General features: G+C 30.7%; 5 protein-coding genes across 10 annotated transcripts; 3 read left to right on the forward strand and 2 right to left on the reverse strand.

Moving 5' to 3' along the window:
* Positions 1 to 512: 512 nt before the first annotated feature.
* On the forward strand, positions 513 to 3,911 carry LOC143147535 (uncharacterized). Its single transcript, XM_076312851.1, has 14 exons — positions 513 to 557; positions 641 to 827; positions 917 to 1,182; positions 1,241 to 1,414; positions 1,480 to 1,638; positions 1,716 to 1,883; positions 1,985 to 2,163; positions 2,232 to 2,458; positions 2,539 to 2,681; positions 2,745 to 2,945; positions 3,018 to 3,143; positions 3,219 to 3,367; positions 3,446 to 3,647; positions 3,736 to 3,911. The coding sequence occupies exons 1-14, from the start codon at positions 518 to 520 to the stop codon at positions 3,873 to 3,875; spliced, it is 2,361 nt and encodes a 786-aa protein (XP_076168966.1). The 5' UTR covers positions 513 to 517; the 3' UTR covers positions 3,876 to 3,911.
* Nup133 (nuclear pore complex protein Nup133) lies at positions 544 to 10,419 on the reverse strand. The gene is made up of 23 exons (XM_076312844.1): positions 10,402 to 10,419; positions 8,945 to 9,046; positions 8,493 to 8,832; positions 8,090 to 8,407; positions 7,847 to 8,017; positions 7,656 to 7,785; positions 7,408 to 7,584; positions 7,188 to 7,329; positions 6,934 to 7,102; positions 6,714 to 6,873; positions 6,522 to 6,634; positions 6,346 to 6,452; positions 6,054 to 6,270; positions 5,828 to 5,971; positions 5,551 to 5,752; positions 5,308 to 5,467; positions 5,021 to 5,216; positions 4,716 to 4,910; positions 4,416 to 4,638; positions 4,172 to 4,320; positions 1,257 to 1,372; positions 1,066 to 1,167; positions 544 to 987 (listed from the first exon to the last, which is right to left on the reverse strand). Coding segments are annotated over exons 1-20 (3,402 nt in total). The 5' UTR covers positions 10,404 to 10,419; the 3' UTR covers positions 544 to 987; positions 1,066 to 1,167; positions 1,257 to 1,372; positions 4,172 to 4,186.
* Positions 9,704 to 19,568, forward strand: Valrs (Valyl-tRNA synthetase). The gene is made up of 19 exons (XM_076312843.1): positions 9,704 to 9,835; positions 10,055 to 10,366; positions 10,889 to 11,062; positions 11,170 to 11,297; positions 11,433 to 11,597; positions 11,668 to 11,869; positions 11,938 to 12,226; positions 12,299 to 12,423; positions 12,513 to 12,658; positions 12,732 to 12,936; positions 13,002 to 13,172; positions 13,264 to 13,385; positions 13,469 to 13,577; positions 14,496 to 14,771; positions 14,859 to 15,194; positions 15,284 to 15,439; positions 15,510 to 15,713; positions 15,787 to 16,062; positions 16,192 to 19,568. The coding sequence occupies exons 2-19, from the start codon at positions 10,196 to 10,198 to the stop codon at positions 16,405 to 16,407; spliced, it is 3,471 nt and encodes a 1,156-aa protein (XP_076168958.1). The 5' UTR covers positions 9,704 to 9,835; positions 10,055 to 10,195; the 3' UTR covers positions 16,408 to 19,568.
* On the reverse strand, positions 16,603 to 23,537 carry LOC143147533 (DENN domain-containing protein 1A). Of its 5 annotated transcripts, none has more exons than XM_076312846.1 (15): positions 22,930 to 23,537; positions 22,042 to 22,197; positions 21,816 to 21,953; positions 21,563 to 21,698; positions 21,446 to 21,499; positions 21,105 to 21,362; positions 20,930 to 21,031; positions 20,603 to 20,830; positions 20,344 to 20,520; positions 20,203 to 20,235; positions 19,793 to 19,847; positions 19,518 to 19,701; positions 19,315 to 19,444; positions 18,046 to 18,756; positions 16,603 to 17,852 (listed from the first exon to the last, which is right to left on the reverse strand). In XM_076312846.1, the coding sequence occupies exons 1-15, from the start codon at positions 22,944 to 22,946 to the stop codon at positions 17,436 to 17,438; spliced, it is 2,796 nt and encodes a 931-aa protein (XP_076168961.1). In that variant the 5' UTR covers positions 22,947 to 23,537; the 3' UTR covers positions 16,603 to 17,435. The 5 variants fall into 5 exon arrangements, with proteins under 5 accessions (XP_076168961.1, XP_076168960.1, XP_076168962.1 ...); XM_076312845.1 differs by having other exon boundaries at positions 19,315 to 19,447; positions 22,930 to 23,532; XM_076312847.1 differs by lacking the exon at positions 20,203 to 20,235 and having other exon boundaries at positions 19,315 to 19,447; positions 22,930 to 23,535.
* Positions 23,176 to 24,703, forward strand: Eif3f1 (eukaryotic translation initiation factor 3 subunit f1). 2 transcript variants are annotated; one of them, XM_076312857.1, is made up of 6 exons: positions 23,302 to 23,318; positions 23,386 to 23,560; positions 23,683 to 23,852; positions 23,931 to 24,113; positions 24,172 to 24,393; positions 24,470 to 24,703. In XM_076312857.1, the coding sequence occupies exons 2-6, from the start codon at positions 23,452 to 23,454 to the stop codon at positions 24,641 to 24,643; spliced, it is 858 nt and encodes a 285-aa protein (XP_076168972.1). In that variant the 5' UTR covers positions 23,302 to 23,318; positions 23,386 to 23,451; the 3' UTR covers positions 24,644 to 24,703. The 2 variants fall into 2 exon arrangements, with proteins under 2 accessions (XP_076168969.1, XP_076168972.1); XM_076312854.1 differs by having other exon boundaries at positions 23,176 to 23,560.
* Positions 24,704 to 24,790: the final 87 nt, after the last annotated feature.

The following is a 24,790-nucleotide window of genomic DNA, read 5'->3' on the forward strand; positions in this document are numbered from 1 at the left end:
CAAGGTACAACACCACACCTATCTACAGATATACTGAAACCTATCATCACTAAACTGATAAGATAATATGATACATCATGAGTAATAGGTCCCACCTTATTATAGGTATCCTTATAATTACAGATATTTCTAGAACTCAATAATTATTTAACAATCACATAAATAAGAAAATAACCAGAATTAAATATTCTTATTCCTTATTGTGCATTGTACTTTTTATGTTAAATATTAATAAACTTTATTGCTAAAATAAAATCGCAAAAATAACTATTTCAATGAATTGAGATAATCTCTCATTAACACTAAGAAACAGAAGGGTACAAATTCTATAGTTTGATTAAAGAAGCTGAATTTTTTCATTGATAAGTCTCTTATCAAGTTTAAAGTAGGACGCAATCTTTTTTTATCCTTAGATGCTTGTGAATCATTGAAAAGATTCACCTAGGTATCAGAAGTACTATGTATATAAGTATTTAATTTTTAATAACATATGCCATGGATTTCCATTAACATAAATATGACAATTAACAGAATTGTATTATTGATTGTATACTGTGGTAAGGTGCTATAATTTATAATAAAAAATATTCATTTTTAAATTAATCTTAATTATTACAAATATTTTTCTTTTGGTATACAGAATTGCAGTTCACATGGTCTCAAATAACTATACCAGAACCACTTAAAGAATGTTACAGAAGCAACATTACATTAAATTCGCAACTTCCATTAAATTTACGTATAATAGTGGATATCATACAAAAACTGGAGAAACATTCATACACAACAATGGATTTGAGAATACTGTCTTCATCTTTGCTTCACAGGTTGTTTCATATAATAAAATTGTGTTTAAAATTTAGTATTACCTTATTCTGTTACTATAAATAATAATCACTTTTTATGTGAGTGATAGATTTAAATTTGATGGTGTTGAATACCAAAAAAATATTCAAGCTACAAATGGTGTACTTCCATTCAGTGGAACTGGAATGCAACGTGTTAAAAATCAGTTGATAGAGGAGCTCATTCCAAGTAATACAGAAGCTTTACCAGTTCACTTACTGACACAAATGGAACGTTGTATACTCCACCGAGCTATTTCAAATACAATTTTACAGCATGATTTTCAAAGTAGAAACGAATCATGTAATCAAGTTACTCAAACTGAAAAACAGACAGGTAATTTTTTAGAAAAAGAAAGTATTTAGAACAGTGAAAATGTAAAATTATTATGCAGGTAAAATTATACTTACTGATGATGCATGGAATTGTCCAAAGCAACAAGGAATAATTTTAACACCGTATGGAACTATTGCTCCTGGAGCAATTATAGGAGCTGTTGCTGCATCTCTTCAACATCAAAATGTTGCTGTAAATCAATTAGTTGCTAGTTTGGAAACACCTTCTTCAGGTACAGAATTAGCATAAGTATTAATGCAATACAATATCAGTTAACAATATTTCCTCTTCTTATAGAAATAAATATTACAAATACAGCAAATTTAAAATACAATGAGGAAGAAATTGATTTTATTATGCCAAAAAGTCAAATGCTTCATGAACAATCTATGTGGTATCGTATTTTAATGACTTCATCTATAAAACTTGATAATGTGTGGTTGACTACAATTGCAGGTACAATATGAAACCATATATTTAAATTTGTATGTTTATCGTATATTATCAATGTACACAAGTTATAATTTCATTAGGTGAATTAGCAGAAATGGTAGTGTACCAAGGACCTTTTGTAGGTAATAATATGACCCTTGGTGCAACAGGATTTTGGAACAATACAATGCGTCCAACTGTTTATTATCTTACAAGTTCACATAAAAATTTTGATGCAACTCGAGCTGAACTACTAGGAGGCATAGATGGTACATTCAATACTGTTTAAATACTGTTTATGCACAACATAAACCTAAATTATTAGGAACAAGAAGTAAATTAATCATGAGAATTATTTATGAAACATTAGGTTTGATTATTGCAAGCAATTTACAAACTTGGATTCAAGACTTTTACAGTTTTCGACTTAGTCAAATTTTGGACATGTACTACTCATATGAAGGTATTGCGTTCAACCCGAATGTTATAGCTTGTGATCGAGCACGGAATTTTATACATGCTGTATCAAGAACTATTTTAAATGAACAGGTTTGCTATAATATAAATGAAAATACAGAAATTCTATAATTTTAACTTATAAATACTATTTGTGACAGACTTATGTAATAGCTCAAATGTTAGCTTTTCGTAAAAGCATAGCATATATATCTCCTGAAGCATTGCAACGAATGACTGAGCATGCCATTGAAAAATTTTATACCTATGCAGAACACCATCTATTCCCAGAAGTGCCTTGTCATCAACCAAGAAATCAACCTCGAGTAGAAGTATTAATTGTATTTGATGGTGCATGGTCCATAGATTACACAACAGATTTTTTAGCGTAAGTTAGAGTATATAGTAATAAAATTTTCTGTCAAATATTTTTCTTTTTATTAAAGTACTGTTAGTGTTTTTTGTTAGTGTTTTAATAGAAGATTTAGATGTATCAATGTATGGATCAAAAATGGGAATAATACATGGTACTTCAGGACAATGGTTATTAAATGTTACAAACAGTCCATCGCTTGCATTTGAAACACTAAATAATTTTACAAATATCTCATGTAAGTTTTGTTGTGCAAAAATGTTTATAATTATCTAAAGTATTGAAATCAATATTTCCTCAGGGCCTATGCAACTAAATTATACTCGAGTTTTAGAGACAATATTTGTGTATTTGAACAAAACTTGGGAAGATAATATAAAACATAATGTAATTGGAAACCTTGGTCAAGTAGTAGTACTATTAATTCCATTGAGTTACATGTCTAACAATGAAAAACAAACTATAATAACATTATTGCAACAAATAAAACACAATCATCCAGGTAAAATTTATAGGATTTTAATTAATAATTAAATACAATAAATTTAAACAATTTTTTTCTTTATGTTTGTAGATGTTCATTTTGTATATTATACTTCACAGTATAATACTAATTTATTTAAAGAATTTGTTTTATCAGTTGAAGATCATTTAATAAGGAATTCTAATATCGATGATATCACTCAACACCTGTCAATAAGTATATTGATTAACAGTGTTTTCAATATTTTTATAGTAACAATATATAAAAACACTTTTTTATCCTAATTTTCAGTACCACGAACATTAAGACCTATAATATCTACGAATTCATATGCTAGAAATTCCACTCCTCAATTTGAAGATTACATAAGTCCTTCAAAGTCTATTACATATAGATTACATTCATACTGGAAACAATACATGAAAAAAATTCCAATCACAGTTAGTATTTAAAAAAAATAGTTTATTTAAGAATTTTATTATATTAAATCATTACTATCAAATTGCCAATTTTGTTAGATTCATACTTTTGGTTATGGAACAATGAAAGTATGTTCATGGATACAATTCAAGCCCAATGAAAGACAAAATTATCATTGTAAGGAATTAGCTGGTTACAAAGAAATTACTTTAACTGATCAATTGAAATGTACCAACACTTCACCTTGTCCTGATATGTATTTCCATATACAAAATGTAACTTCTTCATTTAAATGTGCAGGTAATTATTGATTATAATAAAAGAATACATTTAATAATAATTGATATTAAAGCTTTGAATATAACGTTGCTTCTTTCTTCTATTTCAGAAATAGATTGTAAAACACCAGATCAAGTAAGATTTATTATAAGAATACAAAATTTATATTACAAGAACTCTACCAATCAAAATGTAATATTGGTCTCATTAAATATTCTGCTTCTATTTATCTATTATGTATTTCTGTAAACTCTACTATAGCACAAAACACGACAAAAAATTAACATTCAATTTTAGATAATATTTATATTTTTTATTGTACAGGTAGAACAATAAAAATTAAATAAACTGATTCAAAAGTTCAACTCTTAGATACATTCTGCCACAGGATGTGATGCGATTTAATACTGTTTGGCAATACACACACATATATATATATATATATATATATATATATACACACACGCTCCTCCTCCCCCCCTCCACACACACACACATAGCAAAATTTTATTACATATAAAAATACAAATTTTATTCTTACTTACAACTGATTGAATAGATTAATAATTGTGATATGCATATTCGTACACAAACTTGATTAAGAATTGAAAATTACTTGATGTAGCAAGGTTTTCCAATTCAGGATCTACCAACAACATATCAACTGGTGGAAGAAATTCATCTACACTGTCACCTATAGCATAAATGAGATAAAATAGCCTTTTTAGTAATAAGAACTATGGCATTTCAGATAAAATTCTCTTTGCATTTTAATAATTTATAACGTACCCATAAAGTGAACAAGGTCCATTAATTTGAAAAATACCATTTCCTGTACTTGTTGTTCAGGATTTTTTCCTATGATATCCCACTGATCCCGTTTGGCAGCTCGCGCCCAAATTCGTAATTTCAGAGATGCTTTCTCATCTTTTTCTTCCACATAATCGAGCAAATCAAGAGCTTTTTTAAAATCATACTCGTTCGCATCTATGTTGTCTTCGGATGTATACAACTGTCCCAATCATATCCATAATTATATCAAATACTTTATACAAAAAGAATCATATTTTTAAAAATAAAAGTAAATACCGTAATTAACTCTGTTGGTGTAAAAACTCTCAATTTTTCTACATCGTAACCATATATCGTGAGTACTTGGGTCGGTAAATCTTCTTGATGAGCTATGAGCGCCAATTCGTTGTCGATCCTTTTCACATAATCTTGTAATTCTTTCTGAGGATCGTCTGAAGCAAGAAGAGCCAATTTTGCTAAAGACAGCATCGACTGTTGGACAAAATTAACATTCTATAGATGAAGATAATTAAACAGAAGATATTAATGCACGTTTAACAAATTTGTTTATTTCTGCAAAACAAGGTAGTATTTAGCTTCACCTTTTTGCGTGTCACTAACTCATTTTCTTGAATCGCTAAAGAATGAAGCGTTGTAGCAGCGAATCGTAGATCATCAGTCAGGGCAGATTGCACCCAAGATAAAGTAGGGTGTTCAGCTAATTTTTCGGACAATTCGACGGAACTGCCGCGTCTGCATTTTTCTACGAGTTGACCTTGCCGACCGTCCTTTACATACCTATAATTGAAAAATTGATGTTTCGTACTAATGTGAAGGAAAAATATTTTTACTTTCTAAATCGCATTTCGTACAATAAAAAGATAACCACCATGAAAATAAAAATCCTACGAAGTCTTCGGCTGAAAATTTCTCTATATACCCATCTAATCGGTTTTTATTATTAGTCAATTCGCATATCTGTATAAGAGACGCAAAATCACGATACTTTTCGGCTAACATCGCGGCACTATCGTATTGCTCTTCTTTTACTGTAAATTATTCAATATATATATATAAGATTAATATAAATATATAAATATATAAACATCATTCAAATTTATAAGATACATACTCAACGGTTGAATTAAATTCATCCGATCTGTTTCATATTGCTTCAAGAGTATCTCAAACTTTTCTGTACCTCGAACACTTTTTAAATGACATTTTCGACCATCTAATATTAAATCTATGAAACTCACTAATTGCTCATATAATTCGTTTCTCACTGCTGAATCATTAGTTCCAGTTAAACCATGTTTAAGAGACAAATTGTACTGTAACAATAAAACGCATTTAATAAATCTTTGTAAAACAATCGGGATTTCTTTTTTTTTAAAGAAGAAACCAACCATAGTAGTAAGACAATTTCTTAGCCCATGTTTACCAACTGCTGCCGTCCATGGAAGGTACTCCGACATACTACTTGAACACCTTGTAGGAATGAATTGTTTGGCATTGTGTTGCCGGTATTTAAGTACTTCATGTAGTACATTCTATTATTAACGTACATTTAATAAATTGACGCATAAAAGTTTATATCACAATTTTATTCCTTAAACAGTGCTTTATACTTACTAATAATATAGCGTTCACTTGCATAATATAATGTGCCACTTGTTGAATAGGTCTTTCAGATTGTGTCACTTCGCACGCATTATTTACCAATGTAGGAAGAAAATTGTGTACTGTACTCACTTCACGATAAAATATATCACGCGCTGTTAATTCGTCGGACACATATGATTCAGGGCTTAATGTTTGTTCTATTACAGTATCCACAATTTCTGAATATCTTTAAATAATTAAGAACAATATAAGTGTGTTACCAAACTGTAAACTATATGAAAATATACTATGGAGAACTTACCTATTTTGACAATTATATATAGTTAATGCTGCAACTACTTTTTCCGCATATTCTCCGAGAACATATGGAGTAGACATAATTATTCCCCTATATGTAACAGCAGAGAACTAAATGGATAAAAATCATGCAGTAATATTATATTTATTTGTATACACATAGTGAACAAAACAACTTACTCTGTTCCATAAATTATGTTCTTTTAGAAATAATATAAATAAATCCAATGCTTTCTGCTTTCCTTCCAATTGATGAGGTATTTGCATTGAAGTAACTGCATTTATCGTCATGGCTGTAATAAACATTCAATTAATTGAAATTTATATAAATGTATCTTATATTTAAACATAAAACATAAAAAATTTATTTACACAAGTCTCTATGATTTGACCAACGCGGATCGTTTGCTGGGTAATCATCTATCAAATCTTGTGCAACTTTCAATACTAGAGTATCAAGACTAGCATCTATATCCATCACGGGTTCTTCTTGTAAAGGGAAGAGTTGTGATAAAATTTCTTCGCACTGTATCTGAAACACAACAGTTATTTTAGACTCAAATTCTTAAAGAAACTCATTCAATGTACTAACCTTATTTTGATGTAGACTAAGTAGAAATGCAGCACGAAATTGTGTGGCTGCATCAGAACTGTAAAACATATCTTGAACTTCTTCATTACTTATAAGACTAGTAAAATTTTGCGTGGTTAGATTGGGTCGATGAGTATAATCCGTGCTTATACTCGTATCAGCAAAAATTCTATAAATAAGAGTGTCAGTAATAAAAATGTAAGTTAATAAAATTCTTATATATCAAATTAAAAACGAACATATTAAAATCTTACGATGTAAAATCTATTGGCACAATAGAAACCAATCCAAAGTTTTTGGTAAATAAAACTGGAGTTCCTGAACATAAAGCACCACCAAGAATACTATCCTCTTTTTGTGCTAAATGTATGTCATCTTGTTCATGATCAGACATACCTACAAAAATTTTTGTGTAAAAGTACAAATATATTTGCAACATTCAATTTCTTATAAGTAAAATTGAATTCTACTTACAATTCACAACAAACACATCACTGTCAGAATATACAATAGCTTCCCAACCACATAATATAAACCGGTAAGAAACTAACATTGATTCGATGCAAGGATCAAAGAAAATGACGTCACTTTCTACTGGTACAAACCATTTAACTGTATTTGCTAATACCGTGGAAGACAGCTCTATTAGACCTATAATATTAGACTGTTCTATATACTGAAAAGTATAATAAAATGAATTGTAATAATTAGAAAAATATTACCAAGTGCAAAGTGAACTTCAATTGATACATCAGCACATCGTCCTGCCATTAAAAATACTATGCCTTCGTCACAAGGTTGCATGTCAATTAACCATGTATCTATGCTTTGTGGGTTACATGTCCTGAACTCCTAAAATTATTGATATAGTTAAATAAAATGTCCTTAAATACAAGTGACATATCATACATACTAAAATTTTTCTTTGAAATGTTTGTAAAATTATATGCCCAATATCTTCATCAAATTCCATTTTTTCCTGTTCGTTATGAGGAAAAGACCAATATTGTAAAGATGAACCAGCTAAAATAAGAACTCTTGATCCTTTGTCCTCCAAATTTGTGCAGACAACTTTTACTAATTTCTAAAAAACAGAAAAGCAGATTTTATTTCATTGTATAATATCAGTTGTCAAAAATTCAGTAATAGAGCTTACTGTTTCTATAACTGGAGACTGAGGCATCGCTCCAAAAATAAGAGAAGTCATTCGACGCCCTATACCTCCTAGCCATCCTTGGCTTGTTCGAAGAACTTGACATGAAATGCTATTTTTTCCATTAGCAAATTGTGGTTGTAACAGTGCTATTGTACACGTAGTTGTAGCTAAAATACAACCATGACCAGGAATATAAGTAAGACAGTTGACCAGCTGGCCAGCTAATTCTGCACTTGTTTCTATAGAAGATCCTTCATGTGCAACACTGGCCCAGAATCGTACAATACCTTCAGGAGATACAGCCATGCAACTAGGTACCTACATATTAAATAATAACATTCATTTGTAACTGTAAATATTGAAATATACTGTGTGTCATACAGTAATAATAAATTTTAATAACCTGATGACCCAGAGGTAACCACACAGCTATGCAATCTGCTTTGTGAGCTAAATCACTTTGAGGCAATAATAATTCACGACATTGAGTTTTAAAGGTTCTTCTTTGTTTTGGATCTTGAATCGTTAATTTACATTGCCACACGAGTAATCTACGACCACATACAAGCCAAGCCCAACCATCGTGTGAAATATTAACGCTAACAGCAGTGTTTCCATCTACAAATGTTAAGGCCTCTGTGACAAGAACTGGTAAAGGGGATCCAAAACTTTCTACCATATGTTTCAGGGTTTTACATATAACTTGTACAGATTGATTTGAACGGCCAGACACACTCATTGTTCTGTAAAACAAGGCGAGAAATTATTTGAAAGAATAATTCTACAAACTGATGATCTGGTGATCTGATTTGAAAGTAGTGGTAGTATTTAAACAAATACTGTAAATAAACTTACGAATTATTTTTCTTTAAAGATTGTACCATTGACATGCGTTTTCTCGGAGATATTAAACTCCTTCCCAACGAGCTTCCTGTACTCGTGCGATCCATTATGCTCCTGCGTTTTCAAGTATTTGGAAAGTTCGTAGCATTAAAAAAAAAGCAGATTTATAAGTAATAATTTCAAATTATTACTCGATCGTAGTATACTCGACTAAAATCCTTCGATCTCTTCTTCAATCTTATAGCAACATTTATGTTATGTTATGCACGCACATACCAACAAAACCGTTACATGTGCTTAGCGCGAACAATGAAAAATAGTTAGATATCGTACACCATAAAAGTTAAATCGCACATAACCAGCTACGAGCGAATCGTGGAATTTTGCCCTAATATTACACATCTAATGCAAGAGCAGGGTATTCATGAGCTCGGCGTTTGGGATGGACTCTGAAGAGCCAAGAATCGAGAAGAATCGAGAAAGAAAAAGAGTGTGACTCAAAAACAGAGTTTTATATTCTTAACTCAAGATCTGATTAGATTTTGAATATAATCAGTCCGTGAATAATAATCATTACCTCGCGCAACTTTTTACTAATTTCAGTACATACATGTTATTTGTAAAAATCATTTTAAAAGTTCTGAATAAATTTTAGACAGAATTAAATTTTACATAAAAGCATTAAATACATTTTATTTCAATTGTCTTTGAAAAAAATAAATATCTAGAAATTGAAAATAAGAAAAATTGGTTACAATTAGTTTTCGTTCCGTTAATATTTTACGAGAGTTGGTGCCTTACAATCTGAAACCACGATTTATAAGTTGCGTTATACATGTCGATCAGTATGGCGTACACTCATATTAATTGCATCTTTGGGTGACGTTTCTAAAAGAACATGTGGTAAGGTACATTTCATTTGTTAAGTTTAAATAAATGGAATATACAATTTTTTATGAACAGAACAACGATTTTAACGATTAACATTTTATTCGTTTCTCTGTTACATATATTGTACATATGTGGTACGAATTTTAGATTTCGTTTCGTTTCGCATTTATTAAACGAATGTGATAGGATAATTTAATGATCGATGTCATACATGTGGCTCCTCTCTTCTAGGTTTCTGTTTATTGACGAAAATCTCGTGCTCAGTCGAAGTGAGCTGGAAAAGCGCATGGTTGACGTAGTTTTTGAAATTGTCATCAGTTAGTTAGTACGTGAGAAATTGGTAGTTAAAAGGCAGCACTAATTATTGATAAAATGGTTGATATAAAAAGCGAAGAAATCAATGGGGACACCGAAGTGCCTCAAAAGAGTGCAAAACAATTGCAAAAAGAATCGAAGAAATTGGCAAAACTCGAGAAGTTTAAGCAGAAGCAGGAAAAGAAAGAAAGCGTTGACAAGACGCCAAAAGTGAAAGAAAAAATTGAAGTAAGGACATTATTAAGATTGTTAGTGTTGCTTACATTCTTTTACTGCTAATTGTTAAATATATTCTGATCCATATGGACTGTGTAACGCGGTCAAGAGGAGACAAATAATTATGCAATTTGAAATTGTTTTTACTGTGCAAAACAAAACTGATATATATCTTCATGATCGTTTCGCATTTTACAAAGAAACATTATGATTCAATTATTCTGGATGTTACAAAACACATATAAGAGACAAATTCTTCTAATCTATTAAATCAGATTAATTTATATACATATAATGTTACATAATTATACTTACTTTTTCTTTGTAATAAATATTTATATTTTTTCAAAGTTTCATTTGTTCAAGAATATTCAATTTATTGTTTTTATCTTTAACAGTGTTTACCATTTATGTAATTAATAGTGAAGAAACCAAACAATTAAATTATGAAAAATTTTGTGGTAATTTTGGTATACACTTAAACTTATAAAATTTTTCCATTTAAATTATAATTATCTACTTTCATCTTTTCAGAAATATGAAAAGAAAAAGGAATGTAAGGAATCAGCTTTGTACACAATAAATACACCTGCGGGAGAAAAGAAAGATGTTACATGTACAATGCCTGACACATATAGTCCAAAATATGTTGAAGCGGCATGGTATGCATGGTGGGAGAAGCAAGGTTTTTTTAAACCTGAATATGGTGTACGTAATCAAAATATATTTTAATAATAAACTATTTTTTTTTTAATTATATAGTCATTTATTATAGTGATTTCATTTACTTTTCATACTGTTATTATTAATTTCAGAGAAAAAGTATATTAAAGTCAAATCCCAAAGGTAAATTTGTTATGGTGATACCACCCCCTAATGTAACTGGTTATCTTCATCTTGGACATGCTTTAACTAATGCTGTAGAAGATGCTATTATAAGATGGTAAACTAATATTTCTGCTATAATATATGTTACATAGATGTAGCATATTTCACAAAAATAATATTATTGCATTTAAACTGTAATTTACCAATATAAGTACAAAAATATTATCTAAAAGATTTTTAAATTTACAAGGAATCGTATGAAAGGTCGTACAACTCTGTGGAATCCAGGCTGTGATCATGCAGGTATTGCCACTCAAGTAGTTGTAGAAAAAAAACTTTGGAAAGAGGAGAAAAAGTCTCGTTATGATATAGGGAGGGAAAACTTCATAAAAAAAGTTTGGGAATGGAAAGAAGAGTAAGTACAAATATACTAGATATAAGTTCAAAATGGTATAACAAATTTATGTGAGATGTGTATATTTCAGAAAAGAAAATAGAATTTACTTGCAGTTAAAACAATTAGGTAGTTCTTTTGATTGGGAACGTGCTTGTTTCACTATGGATCCAAAATTATGCAATGCTGTTACAGAAGCATTTATAAGATTGCATGATGAGGGAACAATATACAGGAGTAATCGTTTAGTTAATTGGTCTTGTACCTTAAAAAGTGCTATTTCTGATATAGAAGTAAGGATTTTTTACTATAAAATAGTTGTTATTGTATAAAAGTTTGGTATCTGATTCAGGTTTTTCAGGTTGATAAAGTTGAATTAACTGGTCGCACGTTACTTTCAATTCCTGGGTATCAAAAAAAGGTGGAATTTGGAGTTTTAGTCTTGTTTGCTTATGAATTAATAGATACTCAGGAAAAAATAATAGTAGCTACTACTCGTATCGAAACTATGCTAGGGGATACAGCTATTGCTGTGCATCCACAAGATACTAGGTATACTCAATTCATTGGAAAATATGTTCAACATCCATTTTGTGATAGAAAATTACCTATTATAGTTGATGAATTTGTTGAAAAGGAATTTGGAACAGGTAAATTTTATAATTATACAATAAACAAATTATTCTACGAAAACATGGTCAATTTTACGTTAATTTTTATAGGTGCTGTAAAAATTACACCAGCTCATGATCCTAATGATTATGAAGTTGGGAAAAAACACAATTTACCATTCATTACTATATTTGACGATAATGGAACAGTTATCGGAGATTACGGACAATTTACGGTATTTACATTTTTAATGAAAATATTAAGAACTTATTAATATTCCAGTTATTCCAGAATATTTTCAGTTATTTGAATTTATTTAAACAGGGGATGAAACGATTTCATGCTAGGGCAGCTATAATAGAAGAATTAACTGCAAGAAACTTGTTTGTTGAAATTAAAGACAATGCTATGGTGGTGCCAATGTGTAGTAGATCTAAAGATGTTGTTGAACCATTGATGAAACCTCAATGGTGATCAAATGTTTTATTAAAAAATATGATAAAAAGCATTGAAACATATTATAATTATATTTTTTATTTAAAGGTATGTAAAATCCAATGAAATGGCTGCAAAAGCAATAGAAGCTGTGAAAACTGGCGAGCTAAGAATTATTCCAGATCACTATAAGAAAATTTGGTATCATTGGCTAGAAAACATAAGAGATTGGTGCATCTCGCGTCAATTGTGGTGGGGTCATCGTATCCCCGCTTACTCTGTTAAAGTAATAGGTACAGCTTCAAGTGTCAAGGTAATTTGAGGGAAAATTGCATAATATAATTAATGTACTTAGTTATACAAATTTATTTTACTCAGTTAGATGATTACTGGGTGAGTGGACATTCAGAAAACGAAGCTAAAGAAAAAGCGGCCAAACACTTGGGTATAGCCGTAGATAATATTACTGTTACACAAGACCCTGATGTATTGGACACGTGGTTCTCTTCTGGACTGTTTCCATTCTCGATATTTGGGTGGCCAGAAAAGGTATGTAAATGTTATTTTATACATTTTAGTACTCCATTGAGCTTATTTTAAGTAACTCTTAGAATGTTGAAATAAATGTATTGTTTCTTAGACGGAAGAACTTGATGCATTTTATCCTGGTACATTATTGGAAACTGGCCATGATATATTGTTCTTCTGGGTGGCAAGAATGGTATTTCTAGGTCAAAAGTTATTAGGAAAATTACCATTCAAGTACGTATACAGTATAATAACTTGTTTAGAATTTAATCATTAAAGATATATATATATATAAAATAATAATATTATTCTGTCAGAGAGGTGTATCTGCATGCAATGGTACGAGATGCACATGGAAGGAAAATGAGCAAGTCCCTGGGCAACGTCATAGATCCAATGGATGTTATTAATGGAATATCATTGGCGGTATTTTCCATAAAGATGATTAGAAGACCCATTTTTTGTAAAATTTGACACTTTTCAAGATTTTGATAATTGTTAATTTTACAACTGTTTGAAAAATTGCGTTATTTTTTGTTTTATAAATTATAACTGCTAAATTGGTAATCGGATCAGAATGTACCTTTGGGTGCTTACACTAAATACAAAGGACTATTAAAACAAAGTTATTTTAGTTAAAAAAATATTTGTTAAACAAGTATTTTCATAATTGTTTTAAAGAAATTTTTAATAGAATTCTTAATAGAATTTTTTGTGGAGTGTAAATTGTTCTCAATACTCTTTGACCGTATCGTAAAAAATTGTAATTATAATTGTAAATACTGTGACGCAGCGTTTTCAACTAATGTTGATGTAGTTAATTTTAAAGAATTTCCCCTTCTAAGAGATTGGTCTGTAAATAAGACAAATAGAATTACATTCTCAATTTTCTCAGAATTAAAAATTTCCCATCGCTATGAACATTTCTGCTGGGTACTGAAAGATGCGCGACTTCTGATCCATACAACATACGAACTGAACGCTATAGTAAAATTTGGTTCGTTTAAACGACGTACAGATCTAATGACAAAAGAGTTAAAACGGATATTTCTTTAAACCAAAATTATTGGAGTAACTTTTATTTGGTAATACTTTGTCTTCAGTTTCAGTCAACAAAAGATCATTCTAGTCCAACTGTCATATTAGCAGTTATGATTTATTGAACAAAAAATTAACACTATTTTTCAAGCAGTTACAAAATTAACAATTATCAAAATCTTCAAGATGTATTTATTTAATTAGTATATAAATAGACAATCCAATATGTTATACTAAAAGTTATTAGATTTGGCTTGGAATGGCCTAGAAGTAAAATGATTTTACTGAAATAAATTTACAATTTAGGATCTTCATAAACAATTGATGGATTCCAATTTGGATCAAAGAGAGCTCAAATGCGCTATAGAAGGACAAAAACGCGACTATCCCCAAGGAATTCCTGAGTGCGGTACCGATGCTTTAAGATTTGCACTGTGTGCTTATACGACACAAGGTCGCGATATTAATCTTGACATTCTTCGTGTGCAAGGATATCGATTTTTTTGTAACAAAATATGGAACGCGACGAAGTTTGCTTTTATGTACCTTGATTCTAATGTTGATTACGACGACATTCAACTGGTAAGACCATTGGTATATAAAAAAACATGATTGTTAAATACGGATGTGTCTTTAAACGTAAACGACATTCCGCTCTTCCTATTACAGACAAATCATGATGTTCAGAATATTACTGATACGACAGGTACTACAGAATGGTATCAGAGTACCTTGAAAGAAACATGTGTTCAAAATGCGTTAAATAATTATTTAGGAAATTTCTCGTATTTGGACGGATACAATCCATCACAAACAGACGCAAAAGTTTATCAAGCTCTTGTCGGATTAAACGTTGATATTAAAAGTTATCCCCATTTATATCGATGGTATAAACATATTGCATCGTATAGCAAACAAGAACAATCTGTATTCCGCGCAGAACAAGGTAAAATATTGCTTCAGTGTGCCTGCAAAGTACACAATAACTGTAATAATAGAAAACAGGTACGTTATATACAAGTTGAAATAGAAATGAATTTTATAAATATGCGAATATGTTTTGAGGGACAGTTATGCATTCTTTTTTTTATTAGTCATCCAATGCTGAAACAAACGTTGATTTATGGATGCTCTCTCGTCTAAGTTACGCGGTAGAAACCTGTAACGATGCAATGGCACAGTACGACTTTACAACAGCTACCAGCACTTGTTATAATCTTTGGTTGTATGATTTGTGTGACGTTTATTTGGTTTGTATATAAATAAACTATAAATTAAAGAGTCTTTAAATTTTACATTAATACTAATTTATTATTTTAGGAGTATTTGAAACCAGTATTTCAAAATGACGATAATGAGAGAAAACTTGCAGCAAGGAGAACCCTGTTTAAGACGTTAGATGTAGGATTAAGATTATTAGCTCCATTTATGCCGTTTATAACGGAAGAACTTTTTCAACGTCTGCCTTGTAAAACACAAATTTATCCTAGTATTTGTGTTAGTCCATATCCAGAACTTTCAAAGGTATTACCACTATTTTGTTCCACTTTTTTTTAATATAGATTTAATATTTAATTATTTGATCATCCTGCTATAGTGTTCTTGGAGAAATCTAAACATAGAGAAGGACGTTGACTTTGCCAATAAAGTAATAAAAAATATTCGGTCTACGCGTGCAACTTACAATTTACCAAATAAGGTCAAAACTGAAGCGTTTCTTGTGTGTGATGATAACAATTTGAAGGAAAAACTTATGGAGTATCAGTTACTGATAGAAACTCTTGCTTATTCTATAATTAGTACAAACAAACCACCAACAGGATGCGCTATTATTACCATAACAGACAAAGTTCAAATGCATCTACTGTTAAAGGTAATAATACTGTTATAAAAAATTAAGAAACTATCACTTTTAATCCAGTTGCACGTACACAAAAATTTTTTCTGGTTTGCTCGTAAAATCGATTGTTAAAATTTATAGTAATGTTTGTTAACGTTTAAGGGTTTGATTGATCCAAAGAAGGAATTAGAAAAACTCAGTAAAAAGGAAGAACAATTAATAAATATTATACAAAACACAATGCAAGCTATAGAAGTTCCTGATTATAATGTTAAAGTACCTTTGGATGTACAAAAGAGTAACAAAGAAAAGTTGTTAAGCAGTGAGGGAGAGTTGCAGCGAATCACCGATGCAATAGCAGCTTTACGAACAATATAACGCTTAGGTCTCAGAATTTTATTTCCATATTACCTTATTTATTAAATTTCATTTGACCAAAAATGATAGCCGATAATCTTGTTCTTTGATAGCTAATTGTTTAGATCAAAATAATAAAATTTTCAAATTTCGTTGTGATAAAAAAAAAAAGCGGTAGGTAATGTAAATAATTACGGCACTGTAGAAGAATTACTTTTCGCATTCATTTATTATAAAGCATTACCAATGAATGTGCAACAATTGTTAAAATTAATATATTCAAGATCTAACAAAGATAAACTAATAATTTCATATATATTCGTACTTAACTTGCTCCGATTGGTTATTTTTTTCGTGTACCAATAATCAATCTCTTACTATAAGACACAATCAATTTAATTTTTCATGTTTAAAGATACCATCATGTTACATATGTGAACAGAATTTCATTCAATTATACAAATTACGATATAAGATTTACATCGTCAGTATTATCTACTGCGTTATTACATTTTCGTACAATGATCCTTATGACCTTAATGTACATAAACTAAATATTTCGAAGATTTGATTGAATAATATTGAATTTAGTTTTTTCAATCAAACTTTCAATTTTTAACTAATGCATCTCTCATTACACTCTTTTATAATATTGCAATACTCACGATTCAAAATGAAGATGAAAACAAACTTTGTTCGCGACATTCACGGTTTACTTGGAAGATACAGTGACTTGAAAATTGCACAAAATCAGGCATAAATGGACGTTTAAAAGTGTTGCAAATCTTACAGAATCCGTTCTCGATATAAAAAAAGGTACGAGGGCATAGTATTATAATTGTGCTACAGAGCAAAACCATTATATTCCGCTTTGCTAATGGCTACGATATTACAATTAACGTTATTTATCGTTTCTCCATAAAATTTTCATTAATGAATAACTTTCTGTAGGCGTTCGACAATGCTTATGTTTACATGAGTAACAAAAGAAAAGGTTACTAACATTATATGTACAATTATGATATGTGAACGTTAATTTGGTTCATGATCTACTCAAATTTCGTCCAATTATTTTGCGATTTAATGGCAGGTGCGTTTAACGTTAAACTGAACGTGTTATCGGCATTACTAATACTGTTATCGGATGCATTACACACTGTAGAGTTTCTCGTTGGTGAATCGCCGTTACTTACACTAAATTTATTAAAGTCCAAACCATAGGCTTGTAACAAATCCAGGTCACCGATATTATCAGCGGATTTTTGTTGGTTATCGATACTTTTGTGCAGTGGTTGGAAGTACGGATACAATGGATTACTAAGGCCCTCGCCCATTTCCGGAATATGTAATGACTGAGTCATCTGTTTAGAACTCGTAAATTCTGTGGACTTAGAAAGCAGCGGGTCAAAGTCATCGTTGCTCGCTGTCGAATCTAATCTAATTAAATCTGGCACTTCGGGAGAGTCCTGCAAATGATGATATGAAAGAAATTAATAATAAAACTTTATACACTTACGATTTATACAAAATTGTATTTTTGTATATGATTATTTAATAATACCGTTAAAAGATAGGATAAATGTATATTACATCTTTAATGAATGTTGAAAGGTGGTTGTACATTCACAAACAAAATAAATAATGAATAATGACGTTTACCTTTGAAAGTGCAGAACAGGATGTACTACTGAATGTATGGGATGGAACGTGAGAATTAACAGACATCGATGCGTTTGTGGCATGAAAAATTGGCGGTTGCAAATAAAGAGGCATAAACACTTTGCTCGTGTCGAAGGGATCGTTTTCTTTCGGATGGGTATTAGGATCTATATTTTTCAAACACGCGTCGATAGAATGGTTGTCTGTTCCTAGATCATAATTTGTAAAAACATCATCGGTATAAAATGTAGCATGTTTTGAGTAATTCTCAAAATCATTTTTATATCGTTTCGCATCCAATTTTTGTAAATTAAAAGTTGTATTATAATTACACTTTATGAATTCATTAATACGAACTTCATGTAAAAAATTACTTGACTGCGGATTGCCTGCATTTTTTTGTAAAGCGGCTAGAAATGATGATTGTTCAGTTTCTTCTTCCACTTCATTTGTTTTTGAGATTAAAGAATCGAACGGAATTGTTCTACTTACAGTAGTCAGAGCATTATTAGCTAACGTATCATTAGCATTCAATAAAATATTCGACTGATCAACTGAACTAGTTAAAATGGAATGTGATGTTTGGTGGGACAAAGTTTTTGTGGAAGAAATATCAATTGGATTTGTGATAACTGTACTAGGTGGAGGGCCGTGCCGCAAGTGCCCAATCCATGCAGGTCTCAAGCTGTCTAAACTGCGTACTGGTTTCAACTGAAAGTGATGCATGACTCAATCATTAACATAAACTCAATTACATAGAAACAAAAATTATAAACCGCGTGCAAAAAATATACAACCTCGTTAACGTACATTTAATTTCTGCATTATTCGTGCAGTAAAATATAATTATAAATACAAATTTTGCCACGCGGTACCTTAAAATAACACAAAAACAATAGCGATTCTTTTTGTAACATGATGAAACGGTACATGCATGATTCCAAATTCTGAGTGTGCAATCTGAATATACATGTATATTCTGAAATATAATCATGCTACAATAATTGATGCTGGCTGCAGTAACATACACATTGTGATAAGCAACATATTACAATACATTTAAATTACAAACAAACATTTCCACATTTCCTAATGCTCAATATTTAATGTAATGATAGTGCTATTTGAATGAATAATTTTGTGCCGAATATTAAAAATATTTAAATTGTACTGGTGTATTGTTTGGTATCACAGGTCAAAATATCGTAACTAATTTGATAAATTTCCACACATTGGTGTGTATTGAAATAAAAATAAAAATGTACGTACTGTTCTATCAACAGGAGGTGTATTTGGAAATATCACGTGGCGAAGTTCTTGCATAAGATCAATATTCACTCGTTCTGGCGGAGAATCGGATTCTTCCGGAGAACTAGGGCTTAATGGTGAATATTGCTTTCTGCTATAAGTTAATCAATACAAATTAAGTATGTTATATAAAACAAATATAGAATTGAGAAATTTAAACGTACCTTGAATCTGTAAAATTACTATTACGTATTCGAAGATCTTTTCTATAACTAGTAGTTGCTGTAAAACCATTTGGAGATTTTGGCGGTGAAGTAAAATCAATAGGTCTTCTATCCAATGTTGGTGAACTAGGTGCAGATCTTGGCTGATGAAATCTCATGCCCGTTTCGCTTCTGTTCGATCGTCCTAAGTAAAAAAAGAAAAAAATAAGGAATCCTAGCAAAATACAGTTTAAGCAAGTCTATAAACAAATTCATAAAAACAGAATGAAACATACCTTTCCATTTTAGGCCTTTGTATGCTGTTTTCATGTCCTTCCCCTTGTCTTTCACCTGTGGATATTAATTTTATGAAAATAACTATAAAGCCAATCAAGAATTTATGGAAATATGCATATAGAACATTAACTTCAGATATACTTTTTATTTAACAGCCATACGATGCAATATTAAGCCTATTAACTCTTTTTACACTCATTTTTTATAGTTGTTGAAAAAAATGAATATGATACATATAATGATTAATCAATATATATACACATGGCACAGGAATTATGCTAGGTGTTCAAAACTTTAAAATTAGTATAATTAATAACATTTAATAAGTTTATGGTTAGTAACAAAATTAGTACAAATGACACAAATTTTTGAAACACGACGAATTTGATATAAATCCATCTAAACTTACTGATTTAACTGCATACTTTACTGCTGGATTGGCCTGGAATTGAAGGCAATCAGAAATACAAAAGTGAAACTTTGAATTTCTGTACTTCGATTCAAAACTGTTGTCTAGAATATTTTCGAGGAAAAATTAGAATTGACTCACCTTGTCTTTTACACTACGGAAAAACGCAGAACTTTCTTTTCGCATGGCATATGTCCATTCTCGATATTGTTGCATAAATTTACTAGTGGATTTAGCAGAATAGCTGCAAGCTTCCATTTCGAATTCATCCGAAAAGCCGAGCCCTGAATTAAGCATGTTCAGTCTTTCTTCTATAAACTAAAATCCACAAAAATTTGACAGATAAATCATAATTACAATTAAATGGTTACAAATGTTCTCAATAAATTTTCTTTCATACTTGTTGAAATATTTGTAACTCCAACATTTTTCGTAAAAAAGGTTGCATGGAAGATGGTCTACTTTCCACAAATGCATTTTGATTAAAAGTGATGCTTTGACCTTGCTCTAAAGTTAATGCATCCCTATAACCAGCAGTTAATTGCACTAATGCTCGTAAGAATGCTCTCGATACACCATCTCCAAGAAGTGCAGGTCTATTACGTAGTCCCCTTTTTAAATTGGTCACCTGGGACGAAGAAACTTTTTATTTTATTATTTAAGATGTGTTTAGATTCTTAAGAATAGATTCATTATTCCAAAGATAATATCATATTTTTATACGAACTACGTCCTGAGGTAAAGACTCCAAGTCTTGAAAAGGAGACTCTATAGTATTATTATCAGCATCCAAAATAACTACTTCTCCCAAATCACTTTTACGTACTCTCTAAAAATAAAATAAAAAATATAAATACGGATACAAACTGTTAATTTATAATGCATATGTGTTATTTAAATACCTGTAGTGTTGGAGCTGGAACCCCAATTAAAAACGGCATTGGCGCCAATAAATAATCTATTAAAGATAATGGCAGAACTGGAATATATATATGTTGCCAAATCATTGGATAAATTAAAGCGTTACACGCTTGAACACAAGCACTTAATCTTGAAAGACGTTTTGAGGTGAAAATAATTCGTCGCTCATATAACATGCTAGCAAATATTATCATCATATTGTGAGCATCAACAGCACTATAATATTCCGTCAAATTTCTCTAAAATAATGAACTTCTATATGCAGAGTACACAACATGAAATATTTTTTTATATGCATTAAAACAAATTTATGATCACTTACATTTTCTGGTATACTTGGTAATTGAAATTGTTTTGGACTTCGACAAACAAAATACTGAAAATTTGCAATATGTAACTCAAACAATATGTTTTGAAATAAATTCATCAGACTACTCACCACCTTAGAATTTGGTACAGGAATGGATATAGAACTACCAGGAATGGGAACTGTACTTCTATATACAGTTTCAAGAAATTTCCAAACATCTTCTCCAGTACCATTACTCATTAAAGTTGCAATATTGTTTAAAAGCCTGTTCAAATATAAAATATTATACTTTATATTCATCTGAATTTAATTCACTTTATACAAGATAATTTGAGTAAAATTTATCTATTATTTTAAATCTTATACTAGATCATATACTAACTTATAAAATGTTTCATGCCATGGTAATGCGCTTAAAATTACTAAAGCTGTATCTGTCTTGGGATCATGCCGACAAAATCCAAATGTCCATTTTGAGTCTATACTAGTGAGTACAAACGAAAAATGCTGCACCAACAAGCTGAAATAAAAATAAGAGTTATGATACTGAATCATAATTTAATTGCAATCATATAATCCTATAGTACAAACAATTCCTTAAAACTTACTTTTCTAATTCACAAGGATACGCAAATTTAGGGACGGACTTGAGTATTTCTTCATCCGAAAAAGAACTAGGGTATTTTTGGGGTATCCAAGGTGGTTTTTCTCCTAGTGGTGCTGCTACTTCGCAGAAGCATTCAAAGAGAAGTTGAACATTGTCTCTGAAAATATTAATATACTTTTGTAAATCCAATGTCATCTGTGTATGTTAGCAATATACATATATTTATATACATACGAAGTAACACTTGTGTATTAGTGTCAGATACATTGGAACATACATTACACTTATATTTGTCTATTGCTAAATGGACTATTTAGAAAACTTATTAACACGTTCTAAATCGAAAGCTAAAATACTTTATGCAATAGAACTTAAAATTAATAAAAATCTGTCTTCATAATTGTTGATAATTATTCTACTTTGAATAAATGTCTTCAATCTTCATGGCATATCTTTTTTAACAAACGTTTTTTCATTTTTTGTTTGCAAATCATACAAACAAGATAAAATGTGCTTGCAAATCAACTCCTCATGTCTTGCACGATGATACATTACTAATATTACACAACGTATGTACACCCATTGTAAACACAAATTTATCAGCGATAACACAAACGTTCTCTATTTTTAAATGTACTTAACATAACAATTTAACTTTTTGCTTTTTAATGATTAAGCAAATGAATCCACTGTCATGCATGAATTTTCGATTGAGAAAGACACTTAAGCAATAGTAGTACGCCGGACAACGATACTTTCACTTGTTATTTATCGTGCAAAAAAGGAACATTTCCGTATCGTAACGAAAATGCCAACAAATAAAACGAGGCGACACAAATATTTACGAAACATGTTGAGCAAACAATCGAAGAATGAAAAATTCACTTGCCTCAATCTGGAACCCATGATAACAGTGAAAAAAAAATAAGTACTTCGCGTGCTCTTGACGTCTATACGTCATTGTATGCACTACATGACAGTAACGCATTCCATTCACGTGAATTATAATCGCATCGCACAGTTCACTATTAGTGTTTAGGTCTTCCTTTTCTTTTTTTTCTCACACGGCAGTATGCTTTAAGATGCAACTACCAAGTACCGTACCAGCTATTAACTTTGACTGACTATAGTAACACTGTTAATGTAACAGCATCTCGCGTTGAAATCACGCCTAGCAGATTGATGTACACAATGTTCGACAATCATGAACATGCTGCATGTTGATTTCAAAAGTACCGCAGCGACCACTACATCGTTCTTTATTCGCGAGGATATATGGTACGATAGTAGATCGTATCGAAAATCAACGATTACACATTCCTTTCTATCATATTATTACTTCAAGGTGGAAAAATAACAGAGTCGACACAACGTTCCCTTTTCTTGCGAACAGTATTGACCATACTGAAATATGGCGCTTAACCTTACCGTTAAGGTTCATCCTGTAGTTCTTTTCCAAGTTGTCGATGCATTTGAGCGTCGAAAAGCGGAATCGCATCGCGTTATAGGAACGTTGCTCGGTAATTTGAAATATATATTTCTACAAAAAAAAAATATGATAGCGATTAAATTAGCAGTTGAACGCTTTGACAGTAGCAATTGAATTCGATAAAAAATATATGTCATAAATTAATATCTGTAGGTACCGTGGAAAAAGGAATGGTTGAGGTGACAAACTGTTTTTGTGTGCCACATAAAGAATCTGAAAGTCAAGTAGAAGCTGATTTGACATATGGGATCGATTTATATGAGTTAAATCACAGAGTTAATAGGCAAGAAAATATTGTTGGATGGTGGGCAACTGGTAACGAGGTGAACTGTTATGCTCATTTTACATATAATGTTCTTAGTATTGTTAACTGACATTTTTCATTTAGATATATCTTATAGGTTACTACTCATTCTTCGGTTATTCATGAATATTATGTTCGTGAATGCAACAATCCTGTTCACTTGACCATTGATACAACTTTACTAAATACTACTAGAATGGCAATTAAAGCTTATGTATGCGTTCCACTGGGAGTACCTAATGGAAAACAAGGATCTATGTTTACCCCGGTCAAAGTACAAGTGAGTTATCCCATAATCTTTTCGTAATATGTTCATACAAAGAATCTAATTTGTTTAGGTTACGTGTTATGAGCCAGAAGTTGTTGGACTACAGCTTTGTTCTAAAACTCAATTACCAGCCCATGCAGAAATAGCTGGTGTAAATACAGGTGGTGGTATTGAACCAATGATGGATCTTGCACAGATAGCAGAAGCTAGTGCTAAACTTTCTTTCATGTTAGAACAAGTGCTCACATACGTTGATGATGTATTGAATTCAAAACAACCACCAGACAACCAAGTATGCTCCGTTTTACATTGTTTAAAGTTTTTCTAAAATAGAATTGTTATGAACATGATTTATTTTAATGTGATAGGTTGGTCGTGCTCTTTTGGACATGGTACATTCTGTTCCCAAAATGTCAAGTGATCAATTTGATGAAATGTTTAACAGTAATGTGAAAGATCTGCTAATGGTTGTTGCACTGTCACAATTGATAAAGACTCAACTGCAACTCAACGAAAAGCTTACTTTACTTACAACTCTGTAATATAAATCCAAAAATTCTATAATACTATTTCTATTAATAAAAAACCTCTTGAATTTTCAATGCTGTATGTATTTTCTTAATTTTTAATTTGTGTTTTAATTTATTGAAGTTAAGTTTTTAAATATAAGAATGTTAAATACAAAATAT

This window comes from Ptiloglossa arizonensis, chromosome 5 (assembly GCF_051014685.1).
Source record: "Ptiloglossa arizonensis isolate GNS036 chromosome 5, iyPtiAriz1_principal, whole genome shotgun sequence".
In the NCBI taxonomy this organism is placed as follows: Eukaryota; Metazoa; Arthropoda; class Insecta; order Hymenoptera; family Colletidae; genus Ptiloglossa; species Ptiloglossa arizonensis.